This window comes from Mauremys mutica, chromosome 2, assembly GCF_020497125.1.
Source record: "Mauremys mutica isolate MM-2020 ecotype Southern chromosome 2, ASM2049712v1, whole genome shotgun sequence".
NCBI classification, from domain to species: Eukaryota; Metazoa; Chordata; order Testudines; family Geoemydidae; genus Mauremys; species Mauremys mutica.
The window spans coordinates 234,104,442-234,117,669 of NC_059073.1; the positions used below are offsets into that span (position 1 = coordinate 234,104,442).

Sequence of the window (13,228 nt, forward strand, 5' to 3'; positions counted from 1 at the left end):
GGAATGGCGCAGGCGCAGTGACAGGTTGGCGCTGGGCGGGGGGAGATGGGATGGTCCCGCCCTCAGTGGGAGCTCGCTGCTCTGAGGTCTCTGTCCCCATTGGGGCGGCCCCAGGGGCTCGGGCACCGCCTCGGGTTACCGCCTTTGACCTGCCCCGCCCCGCCCCAGGCAACGCCGCCCCCCCCCCCCCCCTTCAGCAGCCACGTCTAGCGTGTGGCGAGCGCGCGCGCCCAGTGCTTGCCGCGGCGTGTTCCGAACAGGCGGGAACGTCGCAGCTGGACACGGAGCGTTTGGACGTTCGCTCTCCAGCCTGGTGTGATCATGATGCAAATCTTTAGAGCAGGGGTCGGCAGCCTGTCAGCAGTGGGGTGCCGAGTCTTCCTCTGGTCACTCTGATTTAAGGTTTCGGGTGCCAGTCATACATTTTAACGATTTTGGAAGGGCTCTTTCTCTAGTGTATAATATCTAACTAAACTAGTGTTGTATGGAAAGTAAATAAGGTTTTTAAAATGTTTAAAAAGCTTCATTTAAAATTAAATTAAAATGCAGATCTACCCAGACCGGTGACCAGGCCCCGGGCAGTGTGAATGCCACTGAAAATTAGCCCGTGTGCCGGCACACATGCCATAGATTGCCTACCCCTGCTTTAGACCCATGTTAAAAAAAAACCCCGGATGGACTAAATTATTTTTCTGGCAACTGGCAAAAGCCATTAAAAAAAAAACCTGTCCAGGCCAGTCAATTACTGTCCAGATGGTAACGTTAGCACCCCTCCCCCAGCCCATTGCTTATGGCTCCGGGCACCAGGGGCACCGCAGTTAAGGGCCCCAGGGGCTATCGGTGCCTAGGCCAGGCGGGAGCCTGCTGCCGACCCCTGGGGCATTGTGGGGCCCTTTGCAGGGGTGCCATGTGTGCCTCCCTGGTAGTGGCAGGAGGATGCTGAGGAATAGTGCCAGCGCCACCAGGTGTAGGGCGAGTCTCACAACCAGGGGTGTTTTCCTGACTGCCCCAGCTCCTGGAGTCATGTTATTGTATGAGCCATGCAGCTTGCTGAGCAATAAAAGTACATTCATAGCCCTGAGGGTTGCAGCAGTGTTTAATTTGTGCCAGGGCTGAATCCTGGCATCTTTAAGCTTGGCATGTCATAGCCCTGGCACCTCTGGGCTTGCCACATCAGTTATGAAAGTAAAAAAATTGTTTGCCCCAGCACCTAATCACTTGAGCCCCAGCCCCTCTTTCATGACACATTAATCACTACACCCAAGTGCCCCCAAATGGTTTGAAAAAATAAACAGCAGAGAGAAACTACATGCCCCCGACCTCCAGCTTTACTCTTTTTAAAAAATATCTCAGGCTTTATAAACCAACTTCAGGCTTTTGCGGGGGGGAGGAGGAAGGGAGACAACCAACTCATAATTTTTGAACACTTGGGTTGGTAATAAACTCCCTTCCCCACCTGTGCCGTTGCTGCTGCCCACATACACCGTTCCCATCTTTGCCCTCTGACTCAGTCCCCTGCTGTTAGCATCTCTCTCCTTCTCATTGTTCTTGGGCTGTGCAGGACCAGCCACACTAACAGCTGCAGAAGAAACCACGCTAGTCAGTTTCCCTTCAGGATGGGGATAGAAAGGAAAACGTGAACTGACAATCAGTGACATGTTCCCAGTATTTTATCAGAAATATTACCTTTAACCTGTGATAAACTCCGTTTCCCAGGAGTGCTGCAAGATGAAGAGATGGAGGGGGAGGGACTGTAGAATCTAGTCATTTGTTCCCCATTTTTTTAAACTAAAATCATTTTTGTGGCTAGTAAGGGAGGAGGGATAGCTCAGTGGTTTGAGCATTGGCTTGCTAAACCCAGGGTTGTGATTTCAATCCTTGAGGAGGCCACTTAGGGATCTGGGGCAAAAATTGGTCCTGCTAGTGAAGGCAGGGGGCTGGACTCAATGACCTTTCAAGGTCCCTTCCAGTTCTAGGAGATTGGCATATCTCCAATTATTACCTTTTTTTTTAAAGAAAGGAAGCAAAAAACACTTGCCAAACAGATTTATGTAAAGGATCTGTTGTCCGCAATGTTTACACTTTGTTCCTGAAAAACAGCCAGAGCATATAGATAGTTTAGCACTATTGCTCACCTTGTGTGATTTGAAATGGGTGGGTGCTCCTATGTGGAACATCCCATGGTACATATTTTGTGGAGCTGGTCAAAAAAATTGAAAAATGTATGTCAAAGTTGTTTCTATTTAGTAGTGTTCTAAGTGGAACCGTTGTCTGGTGTTTTTTTTAATTATTTGGTAAACGTTTCTCAAGTTTTTTTAAATTGAAAATACTGCAAAAAATTATTTGCAAACAACAACAAAAAATCTCAAAAAGCCCTAATTTTTCTTTAAATTTTTAATTTTAATTAAAAGGCCCCATTTCAACTTAAAGCCTTTGAAAATTTCAGCCAGCAATAATATTTTGATAACACCTGCTCTTTGGCAAACTCTGATCTATTCAAATAGGTAAACAAATTACTATGAGCTTTCTATGAACTAGGAGTAAAGCATCAATGGTAGTGGAAAGGGTTGCATAATAGTGCATAACAGAACAAGACGCAATGGTCTCAAGTTGCAGTGGGGGAGGTCTGGGTTGGATATTAGGAAACACTATTTTATTAGGAGGTGGTGAAGCAATGGAATGGGTTACCTAGGCAGGTGGTGGAATTGCCATCCTTAGAGGTTTTTAAGCCCCGCCTTGACAAAGCCCTGGCTGGGATGATTTAGTTGGTGTTGGTCCTGCTTTGAGCAGGGGGTTGGACTAGATGACCTCCTGAGGTTTCTTCCAACCCTAATAGTTTTTGATTCTATGATAGTTAATAAAATGTTGAATTTTGCTTAATGTTGGAAGGCCCAGTCTTGTAATTCTTGTTCATATATGTCATCCTTACTCATGCAAGTAAGTCTTCTCAACATTAATGGAAATACTTGCGTGACGACTAAACATGTAAGGGTTTGTGGGATCAGGTAAAGCTGTCACTTTAAAGAAAAACAATATAATTGTTTGAGAACTCAGTTTTTCTTCTCTTTTGCTTTCATTGCTATACATTTTGAAAATAATGATGCTCTTGAAGGAAACTAGAGCTCTTTGCAAATTGATATATAAACTCTATGCAAGTATCATTTCATCCACCACTGAAATGCAACTAACTCTGAGGTGAAACACAAAAACTATTTAAAAGTACACAGCAACACTACACTATGGTGTAGGTTAGGAAGAAAAAGAATACATTTTCCAAGAGAACTAATAGGGTAAATTTACATAGACAGAACGAAATGATCAGAGTTGCACTTTGACCAACACATCAGAATTAACAGCCTTACTCTTCTGAAGTGTCTCTTGGACTCTTTCATGATCAACACTGATCACCATGGTGTATGTAGCCTGATTGCAAATCTTGGGGCCAGATTAAATAATGGAGACCACCCAGCTGTTGCAACATACACTCTGATCTGCAGACTAATTCATGGCTTGGCCTAACCCAGTTTAGCTTGTGATTTCTGTGAGGATACTGTACATGTAACATGTGCTATGCATAACTATGGCACTAAATAAATAATAATAATAGGATCAGACTACAAGGCAATTAGGCTGCACAGTATAAAACTAAAAAGCAAACATTTACATGTGGTGGTTGGTTACTCATAGACTTTAAGGTCAGATGAGACCATCATGATAATTTAGTCTGACCTGCATGTTGCAGGCCACAGAACCTCACCCATCCATTCCTGTAATAGACCCATACCCTCTGGCTGAGTTACTGAAGCCCTCAAATAATAATTTAAAGACTTCAAGTTACAGAGAATTCAACACTTACACTAATTCAAACCTGTAAGTGACCAGAGTAGGCTGGATCAGGGCAAATCTCCTGTGTAGACAAAGCTCAATACCACCCTGCTGAGAAAATCAGGCCAAAGCATCTATCTTCACTGCTTCCTCCAGCCTACTTTGGAATAGCCACTTTAGCTGCATTATAATACTGATTTAGTAATATATTGTGATGTTAAAGTACACAGTACCAAATATACCAGGCTCTGGAAATTATTTTGGACTGAAAAAATTGTATTAATGTGTTTTCGCTGGAAAAAGGAAAGGATCAGGGATTGGAATACTAAAACAAAGGAAAGAAAAGTCTTGTGCAAACTATAATCATGTACTCAAACTTTTTGTACCCCTCTTTCAAACAATCCAGCCTCATGTAGGAAGCCACCGTTGGTACAAAAACAGTTTTTGTTATTTCTTTGTGCATAATGTGAATGTGTTTATGCACTTTATGAATAATAGGTGCCTACAAAAATGAATAATTTATAGTCATATAATGCACAGGCAATGCTAATTATTATGCTTAGCATAATATAGAATAGTCTTGCTAAGGCAGGCTGAAATCAAATGTTAAAAAAAACAAATGTCAGCAGTTTATGACAACAGAAAGTATAGCAGAGTCCAGCTAATGCTGAGTGCCCCCCTCACATATTTACTGAAACAGAATAGGCTCAAATGCCACCAATTATAGAGGAGAGAAAGAAAATTAGTCCTACAGTTATGAGACTTGTTCATAAGGCAGCATGTGTCACTGGACTGAAGTGAGTGAAAAGATACTTAGAAGAAACAAACTCTGAGACAAAAGATGTCATGAGTCTGGAAATAATTCCACGCCACCTCTTCTTTTGAAGGAAACTCCTCCCCCACTCCCAACCCAAAGCTAGCAGCTTGAAGTATTGACACCTCATTGTGTGTCTGTGCTAAAGAAATTGTTTGGTTCAAACGTATCTTGAAGCTGCTGCAGACTCAAGCATGAGCTAGAAACATCTGCTTTTGTTCTGCCCGCCACCTGCCAGCATCCAATTCCCCCCTCCTCCAAGAAGTTAAAGGTTAGAGGACGCTTCTAAGTTCACTCATCAAGTTATTCCCTGTTGCGGCTTGAGAGTCTTTATCTGACAGTTCATGTGCATACATTAGCATAGAATATTAGGGAATACCAGTTCCATGGTAATGGAAGATTAACATTACAGCATAGGCTGGAGTCACAGCACTCCCATAGTGGAAGGATGGATGAGCAAATCTGTTCTAACCCCTAATTTTCACTCCATTATAACTGTCTGAGGAAATGCCTGAAAGGAGTGAATTTTCTTATGCTTAGCCACAGCCTACATGTGACTTTTGTATGAAAAATATTAAATCTGATGAGGCATTTTTTTTAGTTATGCTGCTATGAAAAATATGTGCTTCTGTTTTCTAAAAAGCTTGTTAATAATAATGCACTCCTGTAACTCAAAGCCAGCTTGCTCAGCAACACATCATACAACTCATTCTTGCTGGCATGTTTGAAATGATCTTGTTTCCAAATAAGAGATTTATTCATGTTTGAATCCCCTCTCCTTTTGAGGTAGAGATATTTGCTAATGGTGGCTCGCCTAAGGCTTGCATTAGAACTGTACATCTCCTAGCATTTGTGTGTTTTAGTCTTCATCACATGCTGTTTCATTTAAAGGTGCTGAATTCCGTGATTATTCTGGATCTCTTCTGGAAGTGGGTGCCACGGTCATGGGCCAGTTGCTGAGAAAGCTCGCCTCACTCCTAAGGTTGCTAGCATCTTCGTTCTAGTGAAGGGTTGAACGGAAAAAGTGCAGCAGGAGGCTTAGATTCCCACCACCAAACAAGCAATGGGATGGCACCTGTTACTTTTGATTCACTTTATATTTACAGTGTAACTGCAGGTCCCTTTGGGTCATCTCTTAGGAGTAGCGACTGTCCTGGTGCCCAGTAAGTAGGTGACTCATTTGACTAGGTCGCTCATTTGACTACATCTCCTTACCAGACAAAAGTAACATCCTGTTTGAAATCTCCAGATAGTTTATTGTCCAATACAGCATCAGATCCCATTAGATAAAAACAAATATGTATTTACTGGACGTTACAGCAGAGAAGATAGAAAATAAAAAGACGTCAACTTTAATCCCCTAACATGAGATGTAAAGGAAGATTCTCTGAGCTGTTCCATATACGCAGGTTAAAGTATAAAATATATTACTTTTCTAAGCATGGCGGAAAGCTGCCTATTGTATAAGAGCTGATGATGCCTCTGAGTTCCTGTAGAGCACATAGGATTCGCTGAGAAGTAACATGCTGTCTGCTTAGAACCTAGGTCACCAATAGCCCACATCAGCTTTGATTCAAAAGTGATACAATTGCAATCGAAGTGAACTCATACTAGGTTTTTATTAAAAACTTTCTCCTGATGCAAGTTAGGGAAATGCATAAAAATTACAACTGTCCTCTTTCCTGTCACTAAATCCGTAATCACTTTTATTTAAAACCATAATCTTTATTATCCTCTTTCAACCTGAAAAGCAGGATCATGTATATACACAATGTATTTCACTAACTCTCTTTGTAAGGCTAAAAGTTGCAGTTGCTGAACTTCTGAAAGTCGTGCCATCAACATGCCACTGAACCAGTACTCCCTGTTCTGTGCCACTAGTAATTTTAGCTCCCATCTGCACTACCAAACAATATTCCTCAATTTTGTACTAGAAAAATGCAAACTAAGGGCCCTGTCCTGTCAACACTTTCTACACCCATTAGAATGTTTGAAGTATTGGGTCCTTAAAATTCATGGGCCAGATTCTTAGCTGCGTCAGAGCTCCACTCAGTTCAGCTGAGGGGTTAAGAATGGGCAAAGGTCACCTTTAGCTTCCTTGGACTCTGGAGTAACTTGGAGCTGCCTAAAGGCTGCTTAATCTTATGCCTGGCTGCAGTGATACCCAATGGGGCACTGCCTCAGCCAAGAATCACTGAGTATGGTAGAGTTCTGACTATGCCCCGACATAATCCCTGTGCCAGGTCTGGTGGGCTCCATCAGGTCTACACCATGTAGGGATTCCCCTACACCAAGGCAATCCCCAGTTAAACCAGCTTTTATCAGGTGTTAGGATCTGACTCCACACACATAGCTATGAGAGTCATAGTGCTCCAGTTGTTCCAATTTGACACAACTGGTTTAACTAAACTACTCCCAGACTTTGAAAAAGCTTCTAGTTTGGATTAAGAGATGGAACTGTTCTTCCATTGATGATGAGTTGTAATTAAATTAGTGCTTAGATACCAAGTTGATTGATGTCGCAAATACCTATGATGGGAAGCTAGACTGTAGTGCATATGTCAAAAAGAAAATGTTACAGTGGACTTATCCAAGACTCTGTGTGTGTGTGTGTGTGTGTGTGTGTTTAAATTCAACTTTGTTTGCAAGATTCCTAGATTTGTGGTCATCAGAAGGGACCATTATGATCATTTAATCTGACTTCAGCATAACAGAGGCCATAAAACCTCACCCAGTAATTTCTGCATCAAGCCCATAATATAAGTCATTTAATGTATAAGGAGGGAAAGACAGTGACCAACAGTTTTTTTTTTAAACTAATATTTGCACAGTAGCCAGAGAAGAACTAAAAAATACTACGTCCTGAAAGGTTTTTAAGTAAAGCGCTAACCCCATAAGTGTTTGTACAATTATTGATATTCTCAAATTATTAACAAGTGTGTATGGTGGAGGGTAAGGCTTATTTTAGGGCATTAGGCAACAGCTGCCAGGAAAACAGCAAAATATGGTTATGTTTATGTCACTCTTCAGAGACTCTGGGCAGGTCTACACTACGGGGGAAAATCGATATAAGATACGCAACTTCAGCTACGTGAATAACGTAGCTGAAGTCGAAGTATCTTATATCGATTTACCTACCGTCCTCACGGTGCGGGATCGATGTCCGCGGCTCCCCATGTCGACTCCGCTACCGCCGTTCGGGTTGGTGGAGTTACGGAGTCGACAGGAGTGCGTTCGGGGATCGATATATCGTGTCTAGATGAGACGCGATATATCGATCCCCGAGAAATGGATTGCTACCCGCCGATACGGCGGGTAGTGAAGACGTACCCTGAGAGAGGAAAGATGTATTAGGGATGTTCCAGATTAGAAGGAATAAAGGAGACTCCAAAATTGTTCACAGTTGGGTTGGCAATGAATAGGTCTTCAGTGACTGGTGTTTAGAAATGGGTAAGTGAAATTATCCACTCACTCCCAAACTAAAAGTTAGTTTTGTTCTGCATTAAACTGTTATATTAGGTATCAGGTTATTATACAGATCCTTGAATTTAGAGCATTTCTGTCTGTCTTCTCACCCAGCAAGGATTGAATCTTCTCAACAACCCTTTTCTCCATAGACAAGACACTCTCCTCTTCTGATATCCCCCTGTGATCCAGTCTTCAGAAGGGTGTTTTTATTTCTAAGCGATAAGTAGACAATTGCATCCAGGGCTAAACTCCATGATATGGAATTACAAGAGTGAGTGGCTGAAAGACAGGGTTTTACTAGATCACTTGAGAAAGATATCAAAGTGAGATTTGTAGCTGAAAGTTAACACAGCACAGCAGCTGCATTAAGCAAGCAAAGGCACATCACCCTTCTGGATATTGACAGTTTCTCAGCCGCTTAGTGGACAAGCAGAAACTGGAGAATATTGCCCTACCCAGCTTGAGGTTTTCATTTATTTGGAGGGAATAGTAAAAAAACAGAGGGACAGGAGGATCAAGGAGAAATTAGTGGCTGTTTACAGAGAGCAAGATTAAATTGAAGAGAAGGAGGGGGAAAAAAGCCCCTCTTAGTTCTCTTTACTAATAGGTGAATGATATAGAATCTTTTTCCTGTTACCACCACTCTGCTGGGCCTCATCTTTGTCCACCCTCTGGAATACAGCAGCTCCTTCTGACACAGGTAGGACATACTGTTGCGGATGGCAGTCAGTTCAGATGGCACAAAACCAGTAGAAACAACAGCTACAAGAGGTAGCAGCAACAACTACAGTAAGAATTTTAAATGGAACTTTTAGTAGTTGGTTTAGGAGGAGCCAAGTAGATTAGGTTTCTTTGTTCACCTGATGTCCGTGATCTAGTTTTATAAAGTGACTGAGGGTTGGCCATTATGGCTATTCTCCATGTCTTTCAACCTCACAAAGCCCAGACTGTGGGATGTATGCAGAGGGGGAGTAAACTAGGACACTGGGACTGTGCAATTGTTATTTAAGATCTAAATACTGAGGAGATAAAAAGTATCTAGCCTCTTCTCCCAAGCTACAAATTAACCTAGGTGAATTGCATAATCATGCCCAGTCTAGAGTGGTTTATTATTCAATATTTTGTGACCCAGATCATAAGCAAGAACAGTGAGTAATCACAACAGTTCCATTTTTTAAAAGAAGCCATTTTCCATTTCTAAATAAATTGAGCTACAAAATGTACCGACCCATATTTGGAGGTTACCTTAATCCTTTGTTTTCATAATAAGTAGTCATCCACTGAAGTACAGTTCAGCCATAAACCCCATATATACATTCTAATATCAGAGGTTACGCTAAAGATTTAAACAATTCCTGGTTTGCTTTTCAGCAGAGGATCTCTCTCATTGTTCCCAGGGAAGAGAACAGCCTTGACATTGTTGAAGTAAACACTCAGTCCCTCCCTGTTCACCGCTTGTTCTGCACTTCTTTCAATAGGTTTGTACTCTTTGTATCTCCTGCAAGGAACATTGTAAAGTTAGTTACTGAAATGGATTCCAGTGGTGGTGCATATTTAACATGGCACTGTGAATATGTGAGAGAGCCAAATATTGATACCATATCCTCCTCCATCCTCCCCCGCAACTGGAAACCATCACAGGAGGCTGTTGTGACTAATTCTGAATGATCATGTGAGAGCTGCCAGGTCTAGAGAGGTTATTCAGGAAAATAATAGAGGTCCAGAGAGGATTTTGAGTTGTTATGCACACAGTTCTGTGTTTTACTGGGAAAGAGAAGTTGCTGTACACCCAGCCTTACCACACTGCATTCTGGGGCAGTGGCATTGGGACAGTTTTTATAGTGGAGGTGCTGAAAGTCATTGAACAAAATGGTAAACCCCGTATATGATGGAAATAACTTCAAGCCAGGGGATGCTACCGCACCCCTTGTTCCAGCACCCCTGTTTTGGGGGCAAACACTTGACCTCTTTTCAGGGCCCTGCTCACCATGAAAGCAAAACTAGCTGTGACTTTGAGGGGGCCACTTAGGGATCTGGGGCAAAAATCAGTACTTGGTCCTGCTAGTGAAGGCAGGGGGCTGGACTCGATGACCTTTCAAGGTCCCTTCCAGTTCTAGGAGATAGGTATATCTCCAATTATTATTATTATTATTTATTATTATTATTTTGTGTAAACATGTTTTGTTCTGACAAGGTTCTAGCATGATTTCCCTCACCACTGTGAGTATTATAGCCAATCTGTGCTCTCAGCTATTCCCTTACTATAAGTATAGTCCAGGGGTGCTGGAAGAGGGAGCCCCAAGGGGCCATGGCCCCCCGCACATTTAAAAGACCACAAAGGCAGGCGATGGGGGAGGGGGGAAAGAGTGAGCGTGGGTGGGGTCATGGGGGGAAAAGGTGGCACTGGAGTGGGGCCGTAGGAGAAGAGGCAGTGCAGGGGCAGGGCCTCGGGGGAAGGGCCGCGGTGGGGCCTCAGGGAGAAGGGGCAGTGCGAGGGCAGGGCATTGGGGGAAGGGGCAGTGCGAGGGCAGGGTTTCAGGGGAAGAGGCAGAGGCAGGGCCATGGGGGAGGGCCTGGGAGGGCACAGATTGGGCTCCTGTGGGCCCCCCCCGCCACCACCACTTTTAGGTGCTTTTGCTGCTCCTGGTATAGTTTTATAATCTGCTTCTAATACAGTTAACAGACAAAAAAATCCCTGTTCATACAAGCTCAAAGAAACTGTATTAGAAACTTGCTAGTAACAACCATAGTTAAACCTAGTCATAGCAGGATTCTGCTCTCACACTAAATGAGAATGAATAGTGAACACTGTGATAAAGGCCAGGGTAAATGCATGCAGATGGTAATAAAACGTAAGCCTGAAGAACAAGGGTACTTAGTAATTAGAAAGAGTGGGAATACTCTTAGCTAGAGCTATGCAAATAATTTATATGATGAATTTGACTTTTTTTTTTTTTTTTTTTACTGTAAGCTCTCTGGGACAGGGAATGTCATTCACTATATGTTTGTACAATGCCTAGCACAGTGGGATCCTGAAGGCCTGATACTGCAATATAAATGTATCTGTTTGTGAATTGTCTGCAAGCTCCTTACTATTTTCTCAAATGTATTTATTCGTTAAAGTTATTTGATTAACAGTTTTGATGAATATTCATAGTCTGCAGATCATTCATACACATTTTGTTATGAGTATTCTAAATCTGAAACTTAAGACGTGTTGGCTATTTTTGATTGGACGCATAAGTCACCTGGTATTATTTCCTCTCTCTGATTGGATGAGTAAAATTTATAGACTCATGTTTCCAGTATGACTACTTGTGCTGATGAATTCAAAATTTGTTTTCCATGATATTCTTTACTATTCACCCACAATTTGCTGGTTTTATGAGCATTCCGGCCAGTAAGCTAGTTTGTTGAAATATTTGTGGAAAGCAAACCCAGAAAGGATGCAAACATAGCCAAAGCAAATTCAGTTTTTTATCCATCTGAATATTCATGGAATCATTTTTGTCATCCTGGTCTATTTCTTAACTGTTGGAACCAGCAACTTACTTGTAAAGAAGGAGAGACACAATGATGACAAACGCCACCAAGAAACCTGAGGCAATCAAGACACCTTCCACTGTCCTCGAAGATGACCCTGGAGCTTGAATAACAAATTTGGTTTAAATATTAGCCTCATGTTCTATACAGTGAGGTACAATTTTCCAGCAATACCATTCTTTCTGCCACATGACTCTAAGGTTCAGTATATTTCACACTCCCTTTACGCTAAACAATAGGGCTCAGGGGCATTCACAGACTGTAGGGTCCAATTAATCTTTGATGCCAACTGAGTTATACTAAAGGTGAATACTAAGAGTGCCTTGTATGTTTCCATGTGAAATATATTGTTTGCTGACTGTAACATGCAAATACCTTTACAATGTGCAAAGGAACTGCAGGGCTAGTTGGCATCCCACAAGATTTGGAGTTACTTTGCTACTTGCCCAGTTGTTATGCTACAAAGGGACTGTTTAAATTAAAAGTGCAAAGTACTTAATCGTTTTATAACCCAGAGAATAAGAATTAGCATGTCATTGAGGAGTGGAGTTTGAGGGAGGAGAAAGAATGGACTTTCTCTGGTATCTTTTCATTTGCCCTAGACATGCGTTCTAGTGATTCCCCTCTCTGGCCCAGGATTGGACAGAACATCCTCCTGAGAGGACTGAGTGTCCGTAGATGGGATGATTGTTGGTGATGATGTGATGCCTCTCCTAGGGGTTGAGTGTTCTGCCTTTGTAATACTGACAGCTTGGGAAATTAACTCTTGACCCAGCCTGTGATTTCCTCTGTCGCTGTGCCACCAAATTTCCAGTCCACCTCTGAGAATGGCCTTAAATTCAGAGACCACTGCGCTTGGATCCAGTCCTAACCCCACCAGATCTGGCCACAGGAGAAATTGAATAAATAAATACTGTTAATTATTGTTTACTTTTATGATTTGTATTAAGCATCTTAATTCTCCAGTCCAGAGGCTGCTCTTCAATCTATGTGGTGAGTTTACTGATGCTCAGTCATGCTCTTGCTTATCGCGTTCACAACTGTGTTTATAAAGCAGATTAAACTAGAGATACACATTGATTTGGACCTAATTTATTAATCTATAATTACTGTGTAAATATATTCAAATCAAGGTCTTAAATTAGTGTTAACCATTGACATAATCTATGTAAGCCGTACCATCTTGCAGTGTGTTATTATAAATGTTTGGATAAGCCCGACAGTAACGCTAGTTTACACCGTCGTCCTTGTGAAGACAGCAGCCAGGGATGTACATTCCTGTGTGAATCGCATGTACCCTTACGTGATTTGGAAAGCATTATACATCCAAGGGGCACGTATACATTGTGGAACTACATCCTATCTAACAGTAGTTTAAATACACATAAACTGGACTTTTGTTAAACAGTCATGCTGTACACCACACCAATTTAGGGAGGGAACAATCCTGCAAAGCACTGAGGGCCAGATTTTCAAAGGCATTTAGGCACCTAAAGATGCAGATAGGCAGCCAGTGAGATTTTCAAAAGCACCTACGCCCCTCCTATTGAAATCAATGGGAGTTAGGCTCCTAGGTGC

The 13,228-nt window shown here is 42.2% G+C and overlaps 1 protein-coding gene and 1 long non-coding RNA gene across 2 annotated transcripts in view; one reads left to right on the forward strand and one right to left on the reverse strand.

Annotated features, from left to right (window-relative positions):
- LOC123363015 lies at window positions 1-12,636 on the forward strand. The gene is made up of 4 exons (XR_006576679.1): window positions 1-24; window positions 5,531-5,621; window positions 9,482-9,585; window positions 11,652-12,636. It is a non-coding gene; the product is annotated as an uncharacterized LOC123363015 (long non-coding RNA).
- GPNMB (glycoprotein nmb) overlaps window positions 7,923-13,228 on the reverse strand; it is a 25,057-nt gene continuing 19,751 nt past the window's right edge. The window contains exons 11-12 of the mRNA XM_045003654.1: window positions 11,660-11,753; window positions 7,923-9,605 (exon numbers count right to left, since the gene is read on the reverse strand). Of these exons, the coding sequence (XP_044859589.1) occupies window positions 9,452-9,605; window positions 11,660-11,753 (248 nt within the window). The 3' untranslated portion in view covers window positions 7,923-9,451. The remainder of the gene's footprint in view (window positions 9,606-11,659; window positions 11,754-13,228) is intronic.